This window comes from Carcharhinus amblyrhynchos, chromosome 9 (assembly GCF_965287045.1).
Source record: "Carcharhinus amblyrhynchos chromosome 9, sCarAmb.v2.hapA, whole genome shotgun sequence".
NCBI classification, from domain to species: Eukaryota; Metazoa; Chordata; class Chondrichthyes; order Carcharhiniformes; family Carcharhinidae; genus Carcharhinus; species Carcharhinus amblyrhynchos.
In genome coordinates, this window is record NC_137332.1 from 70017654 (window position 1) to 70040434 (window position 22781).

Here is a 22781-nt window from a genome sequence, read left to right on the forward strand (position 1 = left end):
ACCACCCTTTGAGTGAAGAAGTTCCTCCTCAACTCCGTTCTAAACCGCCTCCCCTTTATCTTGAGGCTGTGCCCCCTAGTCCTACTGTCTTTTTTGAGCGGGAAGAGTCTCTCCACCTCTATCCTATCCATCCCATTCATCATCTGATATGTCTCAATGAGATCTCCCCTCATTCTTCTAAACTCTAACGAGTACAAGCCTAATTTATTCAGCCTCTCCTCATAGCTCAACCCCCTCAACTCCGGTATCAGCCTAGTAAACCTCCTCTGCACTCCCTCCAAGGCCTGCTGGGCTTTTCCTACACTTTCTGTTTTAATGTCAGATTTCTAGCATCCACAGAATGCCTTTATTTTAGTCTTGTGACTGAAGTGATTCTGAAGTGCCAAGTTGTCCTGCCCGATTAAGTCCTTTCAAAAAAATTACCTTTGTCTCCGAAAGACTGAATGTCACTGAGGATGTCGCAAACAAAGAAAAAAGGGGTGATGATGAAAGAAGTCATGATAAAGATGTTGGACGAGTACATGCTATTCAAACAAGTGGAAATTTGAAACATTGAAAGTAGGCAAACAGTTTCTGTTTTAGTTTTTTGAGAAGTCCACCCTCCGGATGTTTTACCATTGTTTCCTTTGAACCCCATGTTGCGTAAAATTCAGAGTAATTTTTAGTTGCTTATAGAAGTATTGTGGTTATTGATAAAGTTTCAAATCTGTATTGTTAGCATCAACTATTTCCTTTGCAAAATGCCAATGCGTCAGATCTGTAAATGTGGCTAGACATTATAAACCTACCTGACTGGCTCAGTCTAACAATCTTAACTCAGTCTCCAAAGCTGAAAATCATAGCAAGATTAGACAGAGTTAGCATGGCATTATGCAAGAGAAAAAGGGCGCGACCTTACTGCCCATTCATGCCACGCTCCTGTTGCTGCAAGATTGGGGAATTTGGCAGCTAGCCAAATCTCCGTTCATTGCGGCGGGATGGGAAAATCCTGCTGGTGCGAACTGTGGTAAGATTACAGCCATTGTGTTTGGGAGATTTAGTAGAGTTTTTCAATGCTGTAACTAATAGGGTAGATGAAAGAAGGCCCCCCCCCGCCCTCCCCACCCCCCTTACGTTGGCAGGCTGCAACTGGTGGAGTGGCACAAAGATCGACTTCAAAATGAAGAGGTCAGTGCTCAAGAACCGCACAGTTAAGAGGTCAATGCACACCAATCTCAAAACGAAGAGGTCAGTGCACTCCAACCTCACAGTGAAGAGGTCAGTGCACCCCAACCTTCCAATCTCTATATTTTCCTTACAGCACAATCCCCACCACCAAAATCCTGGCCTTTGACAGAATTCTCCTGTTTCCTTTGGTCCACAAAGGTGGCTTACCTGCCGCACTTTTAAGCCCCATGATCTGGATTGCCTGTCTCTACAGAAGAAATATATTCATGTACTGCCACTTCACTAATGTTATTGATATCTCTGGAGAAGATCATGCAGATTGTACAATGCCCATGGCACTACCTCCTGCCCCCATGTCCCCCTCAACCCCTGAGGAATCAAGTTATGTCTGCATGACACCGCTGCACTGAATTAATTTCTTTCCTCTGACTTCTCACTCACTCTTTTATCTTTATAAACCCCTTTGAAACTCACTCCTTTGGTTAAGACTTTGGTCACTTTTCCTAATATTTCCCATTTTGGCTCAACGACAACTATTTCTATTTTGTAAAACATTCCAAGTCACTTCACAGTAGCATTATAAAGCAAAGCGCAACACAAAGTCATATAGGAAGGTAGCAGGTCAGATGACCAAAAGCTTAGTAAAAGAGGTAGGTTTTAAGGATTGTCTTAAAAGAGGAAAAAGAGGGAGGCAGTGAGGTGTAAGGAGGGAATTTCAGGACTTGAGATCTTGGAGACAAGGCTGTCAGTGGTGGAACATTTATAATTGGCGATGCATGAAAGGTCAGAAGTAAAGGAGTGCAGATATCTTGTGGGGATGGACGGGATTACAGGAATGGGGAGGTGCAAGGCCATGGAAGGATTTGAAAACAAAAATTCATATTTTATATTCAGGACATTACTTGATTGGGAACCAATGTTGGTCAATGTGCAGGAGGATGATAAGTGAATGGGACTTGGTGTGAGTTAAGACATATGAAACCTACTTGATCTCCAGTTTATGGAGGGTGTAAAGTGGGAGATCGGCCATTTGGGAAACTATAGTTTTAATTTCATCTCCTTGAAGCACCATAAAATAGTATCATATTTTAAAGCACTAATGCTGACTATTGTTGAAGAAGAGCTTAAGATTTTATTATAATAAGGTAATGTGCTCCACCCAACAGCCTGGTTACACTCCTCATCAGATCAAGCAAGCCCATTGATACTGGGTGTGAAAGGACTGTTGTCTATTACAATTAAAAGAAAATAATACATTATGTTCTGAAAATTGATGCGCAGGGAATGCTTATCAGCCTCGGGTTGTCTCAATAGTAACTTTATTCTTCATAAATAGCCAGTGTGATGATACATGGTGTGCAATAGAGGGCAATTCAATAAAAATGACTGAGACTCATTGTCTGACTTACACAGTGCTCCCCCTGGCAAGGGAAATCAAAGCAATAATGGTCCCCTGAAGTTGTATTAATCTTGGAATGAAACCTCTTGCTTTTTAAAAAACTGTTTCATGGCCTCTGATTCCAGAATGGAAAGGAATGGGGGAGGGAGAGCAAAGAATGGGGAAGAGCTGAAGTGATAATAGTTTAACTATTATCCATCTGTGCTTTTTGAGGTCTCTACTTTCACATGAATGAATGGCCTTGTGTGTTTCTGTTCCTTCCCAATTTGCAGCCAATTCCTCCAATTGCTGTTACATTTACTGTAAGTGGCTGGAGTTGTGAACTGCCAAGTTCTGTTCAAGACAACTGAGCTCTCACTGCTCACAGTTGGGAAACTGTTAGAAAAATTCAAAATTTCAACCGGCACTGTTAACTCTTCTCAGACTGTGGGTGGGGTATGTGTGAACCCATGCAACTAGAAGCACCACAAAGGTAGTGAGATTACTGTTAAAAAATATACTGCTTCAGTTTATGGTAATACAGCACTGTCTGATGTGGAATTATGACCTCCAGACCAGTTTCACATCCGATTTGTCTTATTGGACAGGGTGGGGGCATGTCTAGCAGAGGCAGCTGTACTTATTCTCTGTCTCCATCTCTTCAAATCATAAAACAATTTTTGTCATGTGGTGTTTAAAGAGTGTAATCATTTAAAAGAACGTGGCAGGACTTGAGAGGGTATGACTCAAGCAGAATGCCTTCATTTGATTTTAAACATTCTGTGCAATGTGCACATAGCTGTGACAGTAAGCCTAAGGTTCCAGATTGCTCAATAGGAACAAAGGGACGTAGGAACAGATGTAGGCCATTTGGCCCATCGAGCCTACTCTGCCACTCAATTAGATCATGGCTGATCAACTACCTCAAACCACTTCCTCACTATCTTCTGTCTGTGTATTCCTCCACAGAAGAATACAAATTACATTTTAATCTCACAAATGCAAGAACTAGGAGCAGGAGTAGACCATATGACTCACTGAGACTTTTCTCTATTCAATCTCCATTTTCCCACCAGTTCCCATCTTTAAATTCCCTGAGATCAGAATTCTGTCTCTCCAACCTTAACTGTATTCAATAATGGAGCATTCACAACCCTCTGGGATTGAGAATTCCAAAGATTCACAACAGTTTGATTCTAATTTCTTCTTATCTCAGTCCTATATGATTGGCTCCTTATATTCAGACACTGCCCCTGTGTTTTAGATTCATCAACCAGTGAATACAAACTCTAAGCGTCTACGCTGTCAAATCTATAGAGAATTTTGTGATTTCAATGAGTTTTCATGTCAGCCTTCAAAACTGCAGAGAATATAAACCAAATTTATTTAAATTCTCATCATGGGACAACCACCTCATCTCAATTTAATGAACCTTTGCTGTACCACCCTGTAATGACTCAGGAAGCCTAACTAGAAAGGAACAAAGTAAAACAATGACTTTGATGTACATAAACTACTCCCTGTGTAGGTCTACAGTACAGCAGGCCCAGTCCTGGGCCTGCCTTATAAAAGGTTCAGGTAATGGGTTCCACTAGGCAGGCCACTGCCTGCCTGTTACCAGGGCAACTCACATGCAAGGAGATCAATAAGTGATTTCCCCATGGACCTCATGGGAGTTATCACACGTTCCAAATGCAAGTATATCCTTTCTTAAAGGTGGAGACCAAAACTGAAGAAGTGGTGTGCTGTCACTAAAACCCTGGTCCATTGCAGCAAAACTCATTTATCTTTTTATTCTGATCACTTTGCTAACATGCAATTTGCTTTCCTAATTGCTTGCTGCACCTGCATGCTCACTCAAACACACACAAGCCTCTGTGAACGTCACCACTTGCAAGTTTCGCACCTTTTACAAAATCTTTTGCTTTTCTATTCTTATGACTTCACACTTCCTACAATATATTCTACCTGCTATTTTTTGTCCACTCACTTAACCTGCTGAATCACTTTGTAGCCTCTCTCTGAGTTCTCCCCACAGCTTACCTTTCCACTTAGCTTGATATCATCAGCAAATTATGGCTCATGAAATATGTGTGTAACTGTAATATTTGGAGATTTGGTTAAGTTAGATTAAGTGACCGCTTAATAGGTTTTGATATTTTTGAACCTTGAATTTCAATTCAAATTTCAGCTTACAAGCGAAATTCCAGTTGCATAAATTACTCAATTTTTGCTTCCCTCAGATTTTACAAATAATACTGTACATAGCAGCAAAGATGTTATGCAGGTGAGTCCATTGTATCTGGCACGTACACCGATGCTACTTTAAAAGTGTACTACTTAGATATAGTTCATCTGCATACCTCAAAACAGAAGAAGATACATTTCTTTAGTGGTCAACCAGTAGATCAGAAAATATGGATAATAAAGTAAGAGTCAATCTAGCGCATCATGAATGATGTATAAAAACTTGAATAAATTTAGTTTTTTCTTGAGTAAGGACAGGACTTGAATTGCAAGATCCTTAACCACAATGGAGAGAGAATACTTACTATTTTTGTACAGAGCTTTATGAATTAGCTTGTTGTTTAGTAGCGCTTTATGAATTAACTTGTTGTTTAATATGTCTTATGACCTGACTCTGCTTTGATATTCGGCAACCCTGAACTGCAATGGCCAATGTTATTCAAAAATTCAAATAAAAGCAAAACACAGCAGATCCTGAAATCTGAAAGAAAAACAGAAGATCCTGAATAAACTCAACAGGCCTGATTTGACGATCAAGTTGCGTTCGTTTTCAGGCGCGCTAACTTGGTAAAGTCGGGCGTGAGGCGAGTAACACAATCTGTGCCCGCCTCCGCACCCGTTCCCCCTTTACCAATCGCCGAAAATGGCCACTGTCTGCACCTGAAATGGGCACGCTGTCAATTTAAATGTATTTGCATGCATTTAAATTGACTTCATGGCTCCATGTCAAAACTTACTGGCACTTTATCACTGTGTTCACCCGTCCAAAATTGGGGCAAAACAGACATGGTCCACAAAGGTCCGATTCAGGCACTCCAGCTTCTGAGGAGGCAAGTTCAGAGCTTCTGCCAGCTCTCTGACTCAGATCGGTGGGTGGGTGAGAGGAAGGTGGGTCAGATTGCTCTCTGGGGGTGGGGGGGGGGTGGAAGGGTGGTCCGCTGCCACTCTGTGTGCAATTGTTTAGGGGGAGGGAGGGTCCACTGCTACTCTGTGTGTGATCGGTGCGGGGGAAGGGGGGCAGGGGGCCGTAATCAGTCTGGATAGCGGGGGGGGAGGAATAAGGGGGTCAGTTATGCTGTGGGGGTGGGGCAATGACTGTAGGGGCCAGGGAAAGACATTACCCAGCCCAGGTACAGATGTGGCAGTGGAGCGTTTTTCAATTTTTCTTTACTGCGCATGCGCAGTGCAAGACTCTGATCGGAGCAGCAGGATTTCAGGCACGATAAGCCCCACCCACAGGCTTCTGCAGCATGATTCAGGCAGAGTGTGTACCTGAGAACAGGTCTAAAATGTGGATCTGAAGCATTCCCAGATTCAGCACTTAGAATCAAAATGGTAAAATCCGGTCCAAAATGTCTAGTAGCATCTGTGGAGAGAGAAACAGTTAATGTTTCAAGTCCATATAACCCTTCTCCAGTTCCGTCCATGGGCCTCATCCCCTCCCTATCTCTATTACCTCCTCTAGCTCCACAAGCCACTGAAGTATCTGTGCTCTTCTATTTCTGCTCTCTGGTACATTCCCAGACATCATTATTTCATCATTGGTGCCTCCAGTTGCTTGGGCCTCGATCTCTGAAATTCCTTCATTACACCTCTCTGCCCCTCTCCCTCACTTTCCTCCTTTAAGACATTCCTTAAAACCTACCTCTTTGCCCACTATTTTGATCATTAAACTTCACGGCTGGAATTCTCCAACCTTGCCCATGGCTGAGATTCTCCAAACCCACTGCTGTGAATGGAGATATGGCTGAGCACCAAATTCTCCATTCTCACTGGCAGTAGTGGCGGGACACGAGACCAAAGAATTCCAGCCAATATCTCCTTATATGGCTCGATGTCATACTTTTTTAAAATAATGCTCATGAAGAGAAGTGCTTTGTGATGTTTCATTACATTAGCGGCTCTGTGAGTACATAAGAACTTAAGAACTAGGAGCAGGAGTAGCCATCTGGCCCCTCAAACCTGCTCCTCTATTCAATAAAATCACGGCTGATCTTCTCGTGGACTCAGCTCCACTTACCTGCGCGCTCACCATAACCCTTAATTCCCTTACTGCTCAAAAATTTATCTATCCTTGCCTTAAAAACATTCAATGAGGTAGCTTCAACTACTTCACTGGGCAGGGAATTCCACAGATTCACAACCCTTTGTGTGAAGAAATCCCTCAAGTCAGTCCTAAATCTGCTCCGCCTTATTTTGAGGCCATGCCCTCTAGCTCTAGTTTCACTCATCAGTGGAAACAACTTCCCTGCTTCTATCTTATCTATTCCCTTCATAATCTTATATGTTTCCATTAGATTTCCCCTCATTCTCCTGAATTCCAATGAGTATAACCCCAGTTTATTCAGTCTTTCCTCATAAGCCAATCCTCTGTACTCCGGAATTAACCTAGCAAATCTCCTCTGCACCCTCTCTGTGCCAGCATATCTTTTCTCAGGTAAGGAGACCAAAACTGTACACAGTATATAAACCTAAACTGGTTTCAAAGACTCTGTTGTCATACCTTGTAACTGGTATTGGTTTCTCGCCCCCCCAAGGGAGGTGGACAGGCTGTAGCTTCACTCAGAACTTGTCTTTCCACCAAGGTCGTCCCAGATAAAACCTGTGAGATGAGCTCGCTGCAGTGATCTAGAGGGGTTACCTCTTTGTAAAACACGCGCAGTAATTACTCGGTGCTGGAACAGGCCGATGAGCAAGGAACCTGTGCACATCAACCTCTCTGAGGGCAGAAGTGGGTCTGACAATCTCCAGCTGTCATGCCACTGGGTAAAGATTGCCAACACGTCAAGATTGTGCGGTTTTCGATTGCGCACTGACTTCCTCACGTTAAAGGATGATGGGATTTTACCCGCCGTTCACTCCCATCTCCCACTGCAGTAATGTCAGAGAATTCGGCGTCCAACCAAATCTCCGTTCATTGCAGCAGGATGGGAAAATCCCGCTGGTGTGAACTCCCGTAACATTCTGGCTGACATATGCAATCCTCTGCCAGAGACACCATCAAGCCCTACAGTAGGTGTCGGATGAGTGGTGTTTGGGAATAGGTCTCTGAACTGGAAAGTCTCTTGTAGCAAAGCTGCATGTACACGTTGAATGCCTGATAGTCACCGAGCAACTGGATTTAGGACAGAATTGGCTCCTGGCAGCAGAATCAATGACTGAGCAATCCTCTTTAGAGTCCCCTCTCCACACCTCACTTGAAGAAGCAGCTCAGAAAGGTGAGCCAAACTTGGGATGTTCCAAACTGTTCTGACTGGGGAAACTGCATTTATTGGGATCACTAGCCCATGGAGTTGAAAGTACACACTAGCAACAAAATATAGGAATTTCCATACCTAGAATGTGTGTACCCTTATGGACAATCATAAGAGTGAATTTCCTGGCAATGAGAATAGCCATAATTTCTCAGGAGCTTGCGAGATATAACATCAATGTTGCTTCTCTCACTGAAAGCTGACTGCCTGCGGAAGGCCAGCTTGGAGAGGAAAGTGGAGAATACATTTATAATTCACACTTATTAGGCCATCCATTGCAATTGAAGCCAAACCATAGTTGAGCAGCCAACCAATGGTAATCTGGGGCAGGGTGGATGACAGCATTCCAACCAGCTAGGGAACATCGTGCATCCACCATAGCCATAGTATCACTGATAGAGCCACTGGTTTTCCACTGGTTATCCTTCTGATGGTCTGGCAACTGGGGCCTTTTTAATGACAAACATTTTGAAAATCTCTCCAGAAGGCACCACCATCTCTCTTCCCTACATTAGCAGCGCCCATTCAGCTGGTGTGGCTGCTGATCTGTCAGTACTGAGGAGCCTCCTGTTACACCCCACCCTCCCAGCCGCCTCCCTCAGCAGTCTGCCCATCGCCTCGATTCAGATGAAATGTGAACTGGGACCAGGAAATGGAGCTGACTTTGGGATCCTGAGCCCAGGACAACAACTTAACCATAAATGCCTTAAATTTGCTTGAGAAAAACACAGCTCCATCTGAATTTTTCCACTCCGCCTACGCATCTTTTTTGTTCATCTTTCAGAACATTAGCAATTAGTTTCAATGTGTGTGCTGCGGTCTCCTATTCTCTAAGAACTTGTTTCTAACTGCTCAGATTTATTTCAAATGGGACTCATCCATGGTCTCTCTCCTAACAACCCCTTCTGTTTACAGCAAACTGGAGGTTTCGATTTGGACAAATATTTATTCTGCATTACAAGTTTGAGTGCAACATGAATGGCGCATCCTGATTTAATAATTATCTTTTACTGCAGTGTGACACATCAGGCACTCTTAGTTTCTACCCTGGTCATTCTGTTTCCAAAGCTGTCTCCTCAGCCTCCGAGAAGGGCGAGGACAGCGTGTTAATGTAAAGTGTTAAAAACTTCACCATTGTTAAATGCGAGTGCATCCCAAAAGCTAAAAGATAACTTGAAATACTGGTTCTTAGTGGCGTGTGTTTTCAATCTTGTAGAATATAAGGAAAGATACACAAAGCAGTGAGGAAATGTCAAGTCTTGTAATGAATCACAAAATTATACTTATTAACTTAAGTTACACATAGCCAGAGAGACTAGAATACAAGAGAACAGCATACTTAGCTCCGATACAGAATCTTATTAAGTTAACCCTAGCTATCTACATTCCTGAACTCTGAGAAATGCACCTTTTCCAAACAGTGTCCAATTCTATGAGCTGAATCCAGAATAAATAGCTTCCTTACATGAGGTATCGAAGCAGTAAAGCCTATCTTTGGTTTCAATGTGGTGTTTTTTCTCTGAGATTTCTAAAACGGCAGCTTTCAGCACCAACTTGTGTCTGGGAGAAACCTGCCATTCCAGCTGGGCATGGCTACGGTCATGGCTGTTTGCCAGCTGCACCTCTCCCACTTCTCTCCTGTTGCACCCAGTTATCCTAAGGATATATCGTTTTCCTCCTTTGATGTTGCTGTATCTAGATAACCCCTTGGATCAGTCTTTTCGCATACGCGCATAAATTGTATTCTTCTCTGTCCACTTTGAACTCACCTCTTCAACAGTTCTAACACCTATTTCTATACATCATTGCTTATCCTGCCCTCGTCTCTTTGGGAAACAATTGTTTTCCTGCTGCTAAGCTAACTTGCATGTCGAAAACAGAGGCATTCTTACCGATACCATTTTTCACTTTACATTATTCAAGTTTTATTTTTAATCTTTGTTTTACTCCATTATTAAATCTTCCTTTTCTTCCAAGAACCTGACACAAGAGAAATGGGTGATGGGTATTAATTGTCTTCAGCACGTTTGCTCAGATGTTTAGAGAGTGGTGCTAATAATGCCAAAGACATGGGTTCAATTCCCCTACTGGCCAATGTGTGTGGCTATTGTGTCTCAAAGTATCTACGTTGCTTGCCGGGTGGTCTTGTGGCACAGCGGGGAGCCACATGTTCTGGGTTCAAGTTGCAGTCCAGGAGTTGATGGTCAAAGAAGGTGTGTTCATAATGTGGCCAAACAGGCTGAGTATCCATAGCTCTAGATTACAGTGTGCAGGTAAAAGTGTACAGGCTCTGTTGCTGCATAACCTTCAGTTCCTCACCCTCATCAACTCTGACACACTCTGGTATCCTGTCCTGCTATCCAAGGGTAACTTCCCAGTGAAAGTCTCTATGCCTTGCCACCCTTTTACTATCGGGGATCTAGTGTAGAGGGTGTTGCGTGTAGTAGCAGCCCCATGCAATGAGAGGTTAAGATGGTTCATGGGCTCTCAGACCTTACTTTCTGTGGCCTCCAGGAGTTCCATGTGCACAAAAGTTGCCCAAGGTTCGCAGCCCCTTTTTAACTATTCGAAGGGGTTGCTCCACAAATTCATTCTCCTGATCTTTGGCCACCCAGTGTGGACAGGGAGAGGGGCAAAAGTGGGTTGAGTATTCAAGAAGAATCATGGAATCCCTACGATGCAGAAAAGGCCATTTGGCCCATTGAGCCTGCATCAACAACAGTCCCACCCATGCCCTATCTCCATAACCAAAGCTCCTGGTAAGCCTGCTCCTGGGCCTGTCCATTAACAGGTCCAGACATTGTGTGGCTGCAGGATTCGTAAGGCTTGGTTGTTTGCCTGTCTTCTCTGGCTAAGTTTACATCTGGCTATCCTTGGAAAGGGATCACCAGTACACTTGAGGCCTTCTACAACTAGTGTCCACTGCAGGATTTAGAGTGCATCATTAGTCCTGCAAACAACATTTTAACTTAATTTATTAAGTTTCCTTTTAAAGTTTTTTGTTACAGTGCCCCTTTAAGGGACTTTCAATTAGTCAATTAAATAATTAACTAGTATTATTGGCTTACCTGAATAGTATTTAAATATAAAGTGGCTAAGACACTGAGTTGAGTGGGAGGAGGGTTGTGAGACTGAAATGTTCAATGAATTCTTCCAGTAAAGAAAAGCATATGGGTGCAGCTGGGGGTAAAGAAGGCAAATGGTATGTTGGCCTTCATAGTGAAAGTTTTGAGTACAGGAGCAGGGATGTCTTGCTGCAGTTATAGGGTCTTGGTGAGACTTCATTTGGATAATGTGTACAGTTTTGCACTCCTTATCTGAGGAAGGATATTCTTGCTATAGAGGGAGTACAATGGAGGTTTACCAGACTGGGATGTTGGGACTGACACATGAGTAGAGATTGAGTAGGTTAGGATTATATTCACTGGAGTTTGGAAGAATGAGGGAGGGAGTCTCATAGAAATGAATACAATTCTAACAGGATTAGAGAAGGTAGATGCAGGAAAGATGTCTGTGCTAGTGAGGGAATCCAGGACTGGGATCACTGTTGAAAGATATGGGGAAAACCATTTAGGACTGAAATGAGCAGAAATTTCTTCACCCAGAGAATGGTGAGTCTGTGGAATTCTCTACCACAGAAAGTAATTGGGGGCCAATACATTGTGGGATGAATCTTACTAAAAAGATTTTTGGTGCCAAAGAAGTGTAAAAACAGGAGAGAATCACACCCATTTTGTGGGTAAGCTCTCAGACATGCCAGAATTTTACAGGCCCACCCACCATGGAAATTGAAGTGGGTGAAGGGTGAGCAATGGAAAGGTGTGGTGATGCCAGGCAGCATTTACGGTTTTGGGACAAATGAAGCTGTAAAATCCATGATCTTATGTCACATAGTGAAAAAGAGGCAAAGTGTGATTTACGCCAGTAGGGGGAGTGGGCAGAGTCTATCTTGCCAAGAAGCCAGCTGCTGACAGTAAAAGGATGCCATAGCCATTACACCATTAAAAGAGTACAGTTAACGCACTGGGAGATATCTCACTCCCACCAAGCCCCATCACACCTACTGCTCGTACCAGCGGGATGAGCCAGTGAGATTGTCCCCTGTACGTTTTTCAAGAAGGATTTAGATATAGCTCTTGGGGCTAAAGGGATTAAAGGATATGTGGGAAACCAGGAACAGATTATTCAACTGGTTGATCATAATGAATGATGGAGCAGGCTCAAAAGGCCAAATGGCCTTCTCTGGCTCCTGTTTCTATGTCTCGATTTCAGCTTCAGCATCCAGCTTGAGTCCTGTTAACACAGAAACATGGGAGAACTAACCCCTGGCACCATACCATCCTGACTAGGAATGATAACAGTGCCTTTCCTTCACTGTTATCAGGTTAAAATCCTGGATTTGTACATTTACCCTAAAGATGCACAGAACTTTAAAATGTCAGTGGCCTTCCCAATTCAATCTATTTGAAAGAAATGTAAACCGTTAATTGTTTCTACTTGAACTCCATCTTTGTTGCTCCTGCATAGCTTCAGTCTGTATATTTGTGTTTAGCTGCAAGACTTGAATCAAAAGTTCAATATTGACTGTCAGATGTGAAGATCTTTATCAATCTAATCTTGTTTGGTGACTCAACTCTGTGGAGCAATGTGGGCAACAGCGATGCTACTGTGTTGACATTTAGCTGCTAATTTCAGATAACCTGCAAGCTCGCTAAATGTGTTGTGAAGCAGAAGGGATTAGGCTGCTGTACAAAATAGGCTTTAACCAGCTTTAAAATCATGAATTTTCACAACATTATTGCCCTAATTTGAAAGAGGGCATTTAATCAAATGTGGAATCCTGGGAATTTGATCAGAAATCTTTTCTACCAAGCGATAAGTGAGTAATATAAAGCATTATGATCTCTCATTTCTTTCTGGAGAATATCAAATACCAGAAGTATTGAGTTCAAATAGCCGCTGAACAGGTACGACGTTGCCAGTCCATTCCCTTGAGAACTAAATTCAAAGGCTGGAATTTTATTGCCCTGCCCACCATGGGAATCGGAGCAGGCGAGGAGCAAACAATGGGAAGGTCCGTTGTCCCTGGGCAGGATTTTACGGTTTTGGGATGAGCGAGGCCATAGAATACCACCCATAGAATCCCTATAGTGCAGAAGGAGACCATTTGGCCCATCAAGTCTGCAACAGCCCAAGAGCCTGCACTCTACCTAAACCCACTCCCCCACCCCATCCCCATAACTCCGTGCACTGGTCATGACCTCACCATGCAGGGGGATCACTTTTTCTACCAGCAAGAATGGGCTGCACAGCCTCCCTCATGATTATAAGAACCCACCCACCCACTAGGCCCACTATCTTTCTCCATTAAATCCTGACCCAATATGTTCCAATGTGCTTTCAAACCGTTACTGAGTTAGGATTTGGTGGTTGCTCAGGGATTCTCCCATACATGCATTGGTATCTGGGTATCCCTTAATTGTCTCCTGAAGGCCACCCAGCATTCTTCTGGGGGGGGGGGGGGGGGGTGGTGGGAACTCTTTCAAAGGCAAATGTGCTTAATCGAGGGACAAAACTTCAAAAAATGGTGCCCAATAAGTGTCACACCCCCACCACCCCAACTCCCCACTCCCCTCCACTGATTACTCCATCTCCCCAACCTTCCTCACTCACCTATAATATAGGAATCATAGCAGCCAGTTTGCACAGTGAGATCCCACTAACACAAATGCGATAATGAACAGACAATCTGTTTGAGTTTTGCTGGAGGAATAAATATTGGTCGGGGAGAACTCCCCTGCTGCTCTTGTGAAATCGATCTTTTACTTCCACGTGAATGAACAGATGGAGTTTGGGTTTAATGACTCACCTGAAAGGATAGGTAAAGATAAAGACACCAAAGTCCAAGATGACCACAGGCTTTTGTGGTGGTGATTTAACTTGACAATCGCCACACCTGAGCTGAGGGGCAAAGTTGAGAGGGCTGGACCTTCGTGAATAACCTCAGGCAATACAGGAATTAAACCCACGCTGTTGGCAACACTCTGCATCACAAACCAGCCAGTCAGCCAACTGAGCTAGCAACTCCCTGAAAGAACAGATGAACTAGTCAGGCTGAGAGGAAACAATGCTTGAAGTTAAGGGGTTGTTGGGTTATTACACCAGACTTAACACACTGTGGCATCAACATGTGATCCAAGTCCCAAGACTGGGGCCACTTCCTTTTCCTCTCTTGCGCGTTTCCAAATTAATATCTGCTTCTGTTTCTTAGAGGCTGATCTGACTTTATCCACACTCGAAGATTGGGAGCAGTTATGCGTGCATAGTATCTGTCCACTTCAAGAGCTGTAAGGTAATTAGCACAAGGCACTTACAATTCAACTAATCTGCTAGTAGGAAATAAGCTTGAATTTGAGGGACCCTGTTGATGCTCATGGCAAAGAATAACCAGGAGTCGATGGAAGTTCTGGACATTTTGAACACTTTGATCAACACAACACCACCTAAAAATAGCATCACACAACTGGAGAAGAAAGTAAAGCTACAGAAAATATTCACTGCTGTTGTCTTACTCTTGATTCTTGTCACGCTGCCGTCGCTTATTTGGAATGCAGTTTATATCTCCAAATTACAACAGGACATTGACAAACTAGAACAGGTACATTGTGCTGTAGTATATGTCAGCAACGTTTAAACAAACGTGAAAAACCGACTGCATTTATTACTATTATTTTGTAGATCCGGGGGCTGTAGATTTCCCATCTCGCCCGATGCGGGAATCATAGCGAGACATTAGGGGCGGCATGGTGGCATAGTGATTAGATTGCTGCCTCTCAGCACAAGGGACCCTGGTTCAATTCTGGCTGTGGATGATTGTGCGGAGCTTGCACATTCTCCTGGTGTCCGTGTGGGTTTTCTCCAGGTGCTCCGGTTTCCTCCCACAGTCCAGAGATGTGTAGATTAGGTGGATTGACTATGCTAAATTGTTTCTTTGTGTCCCAAGATAGATAGGTTAGCAGGGTAAATACGGGGGGGGTTATGGGGTAACTCTGGGTAAGAGTCACTGCACACTTGATTCTATGATCCAAAGGTCTGTTGAACTTGGGCAGGTCTGGTCTTGGGACAAGTTGGTAACTGCTAACAATAAACTTCTTGTTTAGTGGGGAATAGAATTTAAAAGACTCGTTCATCATTTAATACCTCCAAAAATAAAACAAAATAATGTTTTCCTATGTTGATTCGTTGTTACACTTGTTATAGCAACGCAGGGCCTTAATAATCAAATCCAAGCTGTAAAAGCATTGCATACCTTACAAGTCAGAACTTACTTGTTTTAGCAGTTCAAATATATCCAGGGAAAAGCTACTGATTATGGAAGAATGATTTGATTCTTTTTGTAAGCAAAATGTACTTTGGCCAGTGTGGCCTTGAGACCTACAGACAGCAATAGATTTTGCTGGTGCTCACTGAAGCAATGTGAGCTGATTCAAAGCCACAACACTTCAGCTGACTTAAGTGCTTTTGGCTTCAGACAGGAACCAAAATCAGTCTGGGTTACTGATTTTGAGCAGTCAAGAGGTCAAGATATTTAAGCGTCCTATTCTTTAAATCTTTGAAAAATGTTTGCAATGTTGAAAAAAACACTTGTTATTTCACTCAATCTGTGGGTGTAGGCTATTACTGAAACCAGCTGCATGACTGATTTCACAACCATCTATTATCAGGTTTGAGTGCCTACTATTTCACAGTTTGATTGCCAGCTATAATTGGTTACCAACTGCTTGAAATGGGACCATGTATTCCAAACTATGCATTCCGATACTTGTTATAAAAGATTGTGCCCTTGAATGAAATGTTTGTTGTTATAAGGTTTTATTTAGTTGACGGAATCTAAATGTAGTAAAGAATGAAAATGTTTTTTCCAATATAGTGAAGCCCGCAAAAGACGCTTAGAATTTTATTTTATTGAATTTCTCACCTCATCTCTGCATTGGTCCTAAGGTCTGCCCATGGTGGATACTGGGGCAGTTGGCATGATGGATGTAAGAGAACAGGGTTGTGGGTGGGTGGATATTAGTTGGCATGAGTTGATATAAGGATGATGAGGGTGGATGGAGAGGCATTATTTGGCATGCAGGATATATTTCCATGGGTATAGGCATTGGTTGGCATGGATGGGGCATGAGGTGTGTGTGGAGGGTGAGGGGTGGAGGGATGTTTCATGCTTCAAGTTTGGGCACAGTTCCAGCTCCCAAAGGCTGGGCTTCCACTCAGCATGCCTCCGTACCCAGCACCCTCCTCGGTATTCCCAGTGTCACCACCCCAGTTTCTAATTCAGTCCGTCCTCCTGAACTGAAATCCAAGCTACAGGATTAGGTAGGAAAAACAATGTTTTTGCTCCCAGGTTGGGTTTGCAGGATGACGAGAATTCCTAGATTTGGGAACCCGCCCTTTAAAAGTGTCTTTCCTGCAGCTTCTTTTATAAGCACAATCTTTTATGATAAGTATTGGAATGCATAGTTCAGCCAATTTGATTCAAGAAATAACTCAAAGCACTGAATACTACAAAAGTTATTGCCCCTGATAACATACTGAAGACTTGTGTCCAGAACTTTGCCGTACCCCTCGCCAAGGTGTTCTCGTACAATTACAACACTGGCATCTACCAGCAATGTGGAAAATTGTCCAGGTATAACCTGTACATAAAAATCCCATCTGGTCAAATACCACCTCATGGGTCTACTCGTGATCATTGGTAAAGCGATGGAAGGGATTGTGATATTGTAATCATGCCACTGCAGACAATAACATTTACTTTTTAGAAAATGCATAGACTTCATTCTGACATCACTGTATGTAAGACTATGAAAGGTACAGTCTCCTTATTAGATGTTCACTATTGCCTGTGTACCCTACTACCGATGTTCGCTTCTGTCAGTGACTCTGCATCAGTAAGACTTCACATATACCAGTCAGGCATATCTATGTAACTGTTAGAATCCAAGCTAGATCAAAGCCTGTGCAGAACTGAATACAGTGCTGAGAGCAATAAACATCAAGTAATTATGTTCAACCAAAACCCTTGTCATTCTCACTATCTTGCTTAGCATGGCTAGCAGAGACAGATCCCTTGAAGTCCACATTGTGATCCTCAACATATAGGGTGGCAGCAAACTGCAAGAAACCATGACAGAGGTCTTCAACAGTGCTATCAAGGGGCACTTGCTGAGTAATAACGTGCTCAATGATGGTCATTTTGGGTTTCGCTTAGGAGGGGGATGTGATGATGTGCTTAATACTGATCAGGCAATGGACTAGCCAGGTAAATTATATGAACTAGCCAGAGGCTAGGAATCCTGTGGGATGCAACTTATCTCCTGATTCCCCAAAGCCTGTTGACCATGTACAAGGCACAAGTCAGGAGTGTAGTGGAATAATCGCCACTTGCCTGGATGAATGCAATTCCAATAACACTCAATAAGGTTGCTGCCATCCAGGACAAAGCTTGACTGGTACCCGATATAAAAATATTCATTCTTTCCACTACCAACACGCACTGACAGCAGTATGTGCCGACTACAAGATGCACTGCAAAAGCTCACTAAGGCTCTTTGGATAGCACATTGCAAATCCATGACCTTTATCTTCTAGAAGGAAAGGGCAGCAGATATATGGGAACACAACCACCTGGAAGTAGCCCTTCAAACCATTCACCATCCTGACTTGGAACTACATTACTGTTCCTACTCTGTCACTGAGACAAAACCCTGGAACTCCCTCCCTAACAGCACTGTGGTGTACCTACACCACATGGACTGCAGTGATCCAAGAATACAGCTCACCACCGTTTATTCAAGACAATTAGAAATGGCAGTAAGTCTTGGGCTAGCTTGCGAAACCAGCATTCTGTCAAGAACCACACATGCACAGAACTCCAGCTTCCTTTCCTGTTCTGGGAAAATGGGAATTGCTGTATTCAGGGTGGGACATAGTATTTTTGGCCACTTTCACCATTTTTCTATGACGGAGAGTCTCTCAGGATGAAAATATGGGCCAGGATCAGGCTTTCTGTGATGGGGTCAGGAGTTGACATTGGGATCACACACGAGCAGCGCTCACAAGGGCAAGGTACAGGGGAGCCAATACACCAGGGCACTCCATACCAGTTGTTACCATAGCATTAAGGAAGACAACTCCTTTCCACGATATGGTTCATAAATTTTCATTCAGTATTGAATATTAGAGAAAGGCGGTGGGCTCCGATGGATGAATGGGCTGGGGATATGTCATGGCGAGGTGCCTTGACGTACAGCGAGGAATAACAGAGGGCTCGGTTTTCTTTGTGTGGCCTTGAGGAGCTCCTCCTCCGGACAATATTAATTTTTAGGGTCCCTATCTCTTCGATTTTACTGAGGTATACTGCATGAGATCCCACTATGGCATTAAAATGCCAAGAGAATCATATTATCCTGACTAACATATGTGAATGAGGCTCTTGTCTGGGTTTGGTTGCCAACATAGTCTCCAAAAAAGAATTAAGTTTAAACCATAAAATATAGGAGCAAAATCATGCTATTTGATCCACTGAGTCTGCTCTGCCATTTAATCATGACTGATATGATTCTCATCCTCATTTTCATGCCTTCTCGCTGTAACGCTTGATCTCCTTATTGATCAAGAACCTATCTATCTCTGTCTTAAAGACACACAATGACCTGGCCTCTGCAGCCCTCTGTGCCAATGAGCTCCACAGATTCACCGCTCTCTGGCTGAAGAAATTCCTTCTCATCTCAGTGTTAAAGGAGTGGCCCTTCACTCTGAAATTATGCATTCGAGTTCTAGACTCTCCCACTAGTGGAAACATCCTCTCCATGTCCACTCTATCTAGGCCACTCAGTAGCCTGTAAGTTTCAATTAGATCCCCCTGCATCTTTCTAAGCTCCATCGAGTATAGGCATGGACTCCTCAAACGCTCCTCATATGAGCTAAAGGATGGTAATAAAGTACCGAACTTTGAATTTAACTCCCTTTCCATCAGCTAATAGCCTTGTTTGACATGTTTATATCTCAGTTTCTGACGTTCTGATTTATTTTAAAACAAATGACAGGATATGGCTTCACTAAGAATTCCAAGATGTACACATGGGAAGGAACCCATGGTATTGCTTTCACGAGAGGAGTCCAGTTCAAAGATACAGGACTAGTTATCCATGGATTAGATTGTGGGAGCCAATTTGATTTTTTTTGATTTACTTTCGAATTATCTGATAAAACACATCAATTACATGCTATATTTAGTTTAGTTTTAGTTTTATATTTAGTCCTTTTCTAATCCACATTCATGTTGTTACAGGTTTTTGTTGCAGTTGGAAGATTATTGTAGCTGACAATCCTTTTGTTGAATATTTTGTTAGTTGCAGAATCTCCCTAAGAATTGAAAGCAAATTAAGGACTAATTTAGGACTAATTGTTTTTTTGTGTGAATGCGTGATTAGGTTAGGTGGATTATCCATGGTAAATACGTGGGGTTATATGAATAGGGCGGAGGGAAAAGCCTGTGTAACATACTCTTTCAGAGAGTTGTTGCAGACTTCTCTTTCCCTGCAGGGATTCTACGGATTCACTGACTAAGAATGCAGACTAAATTTTAATCAATCTTTAAGTATCACAAATTCTTATATATTTGAAATGCTTGAGTCTTTATGCAATAATTTAAACTTTGAATGATGTCTTAATGGAAGGATGAAAAGGGCTTTAATAAAGGTTTATTTTTCTGTTGAAATAGTTTCTTTTTATAACATTACTTTATAAATGTGCTCTATTATTTTACTCAGATTCCTTTAACTGTGTCTGACAACGTGGATTGAATTGATAAATGAAGTAAAGTGGTGTAGAACGTAAGGGACAGGCAGAGCTGACATTGAATCATCAGTCCCCAATAGTGAAGAAGGAGGCCATTTGGCCTATATGCCCACACCATTAACAATCCCACCCAGGCCCTATCCCCGTAACCCCATTTATTTACCTGCTAATCCTCCTGACACCTAAGGTTCAATTTAGCATGGCCAATCAACATAACCTACACAACTTTGGAGTGTGGGAGGAAACTGGAGCACCCGGAGGAAACCCGCAGTCATGAGGGAATACGCAAACCTGACACAGTCACCCAAGGTTAGAATTGAACACTGATCCCTGGTGCTATGAAGCAGTAGTGCTAACCACTGTGCCACCGTGCCGCCCCATATATCAATGCTCTACTGTCATTGATTTATCTTTCCATTGTCATAATGTTAGCCTTTTTGATCTGTTAAGTTTAAGTCAGTTGAAGAGCCTCTGTGTTATTGGACCTGTTCTGACCCTGACCAATGATCAGTTTCAGGATGAACAAAAAAGAGGTTTAACTAAAGACTGGGACTGAGTTATTTGATAAGGGTGTGGAATAGCAGATAGTTCTGTAAAAGAAAATTGTTAGGTATTCTATTGTCCTGCTAAGTTGGGGTTTCTGTGGAAGAGGGATAAAAGGCTATGGACCAAGTGCTGGAAAATGGGATTGGAATGGGTAGTTGTACAATGGCCAGCACAAACATGATGGGCCAAAGTGCATCTTTCTGTGCTGTATGACTCTCTGACCAGCATTACAGCCTGGAATCCATGCTGGTGTTTACACTCCAATCAAATCTCTTCTTCATCTAACTCCCATCTCCGTCATATGCTATCCAGCTTCCCTTTCAGTGTGCTTCAACTGCTCCTTGTGGGAATGACTTCCATTTTCTTTGGGGTGAAGAGGTTACCTTTAAATTCCCCACTGGGTTTCTTGGAGAATGTGTTGCACTGATTTAATGGTCTCTACATTTGCTCTTCCCCACAACCCCAGAAACACACACTTTGGGTTGGATTGTAAGTTCTTAATACACTGGGAGTGGTAGGGGAGTTGGTACTCTCCAGCTAAGCAAAATGACACTGGAGTACTGTACTGTGAATAATGTTCTTAGCATCACATCTTGGGGAGGATATTTTGCCCATGGCAGGTGTTTAATGGCTGACAAGGAAAGATCGCACAGACTAAGGCTGGATTCCCTAGAATATTAAGACATTAAAGGTTTAAGGGGTGATTTGATCGATGTTTTCATGATACTTAGGCAAACTAATAGGGTAAATAGAGATAAACTATCTCCATTAGTTGAGGAGTCTCAGAATAAGGGGCATAATGAAAAGAAAGTCAGGGGAGAAGTTAACAAACCCTTCAACATACAAAAGGTGGTAGAAGTTTGGAACTGTTCTGTAAATAGCAATTGATGCCAGGTCACTGAGTTCATTTTGAATCTGAGATCAATAGATTTTTGTTAACCAGAAGCATTAAGGGACAAGTTGGTCAAAGGGTATATGGAATTTGGGCACATGATCAGCGATGATTCCATTGAACCAAATCTTCTTATCCCTTTTTCTCTTTCCAGTTGAAAATTCATTATATTTTTCCATTCTAACTTTGATCCTAACAATGAACTGAAATTGGGAAAAATGATCTGATTTAATTTATTATTCTCACGTGTATTAGTATACAGTAAAAAGTATTGTTTCTTGCATGCTACACAGGCAAAGCAAACCGTACATAGAGAAGGCAATGAGAGAGTGCAGAATGTAGTGTTACAGTCATGGCTAGGGTGTAGAGAATGATCAACTTAATGGGAGGTAGGTCCATTCAAAAGTCTGTTGGCAACAGGGCAGAAGCCATTTTTGAGTTGGTTGATACATGACCTCAGGCTTTTGTATTTTTTTCTCAATGGAAGGAATAGTGAATGCCTGAGGTGCGTGGAGTCCTTGATTCTGCTGGCTGCTTTTCTGAGGCAGCAGGAATTGTAGACAATATCAATGGACGGGAGGCTGGTTTGAGTGATGGACTGGGCACGACCCTTCGTAGTTTCTTGTGATCTTGGAAATTCTCTACCACAGAAGGTTATGGAGGCCAAGTCACTGAATATATTTAAGAAGGAAATAGATAGTTATCTGGAGTCTAATGGCATCAAAGGAAATGAGAGTATGGCGTTGAGGTAAAGGATCATATTGAATGATAGAGCAGGCTCGAAGGGCCAAATGACCTACCCCTGCTCTGACAGCACATAGAAATTAAGGCTGGAACGTTAGCACCGTTCACTGCCGGTAGGATTTTCCCATCCTGCTCCAGTGAATAAGCTGGACACCAAATTCTCTGACAAGGCATGATCTTACCAGCTGTTCATGCCACACTCATGCTGTGTTTCTATGTAATGTTATGGCCACTGCTTCTAACTACTCCTCGTATTCGCTTTGAACATCTATCCTGCAATATGTCCTGGCTCAGAATCAATCAATTCTCCTTTCCCTGTATTATTATCTTGTACCTCCATTCAGTCAATTCAGTTGCTTTGAGGTTGGGAAAGGGTTAATAAACAATACAAAACATTTCACGAGTTAAAAACAAGACTGGTCTTTTCATTCACTTCCTTTCTTAGCCCAAGTGCTAAAGAGAGTGAAAATCAAGAGCGTTGCAAAAGCTAATGATTTTTTTTGAACTAAATGCAAATGTAGAAAGCCCATTGTACAAAAGAGCTGTAAAAATATCTAAGAAATGAATTTTGGAAAGATTATTAAGTTATAAAAGCAAGCAAATAAAAGTTTATTGTGGTTGTCTGTATTACTGTAACATGTGATTTATGTGGTTACCGTCCACTTCTTATGCAACTGCTTGCATCGAAAGG

General features: G+C 42.6%; 1 protein-coding gene across 1 annotated transcript in view; it reads left to right on the forward strand.

Annotated features, from left to right (window-relative positions):
* LOC145348405 (tumor necrosis factor ligand superfamily member 6-like) overlaps positions 1-22781 on the forward strand; it is a 37583-nt gene that overhangs the window by 12169 nt on the left and 2633 nt on the right. The window contains exon 2 of the mRNA XM_080196626.1: positions 14318-14704. Within this exon, the coding sequence (XP_080052752.1) occupies positions 14474-14704 (231 nt within the window). The 5' untranslated portion in view covers positions 14318-14473. The remainder of the gene's footprint in view (positions 1-14317; positions 14705-22781) is intronic.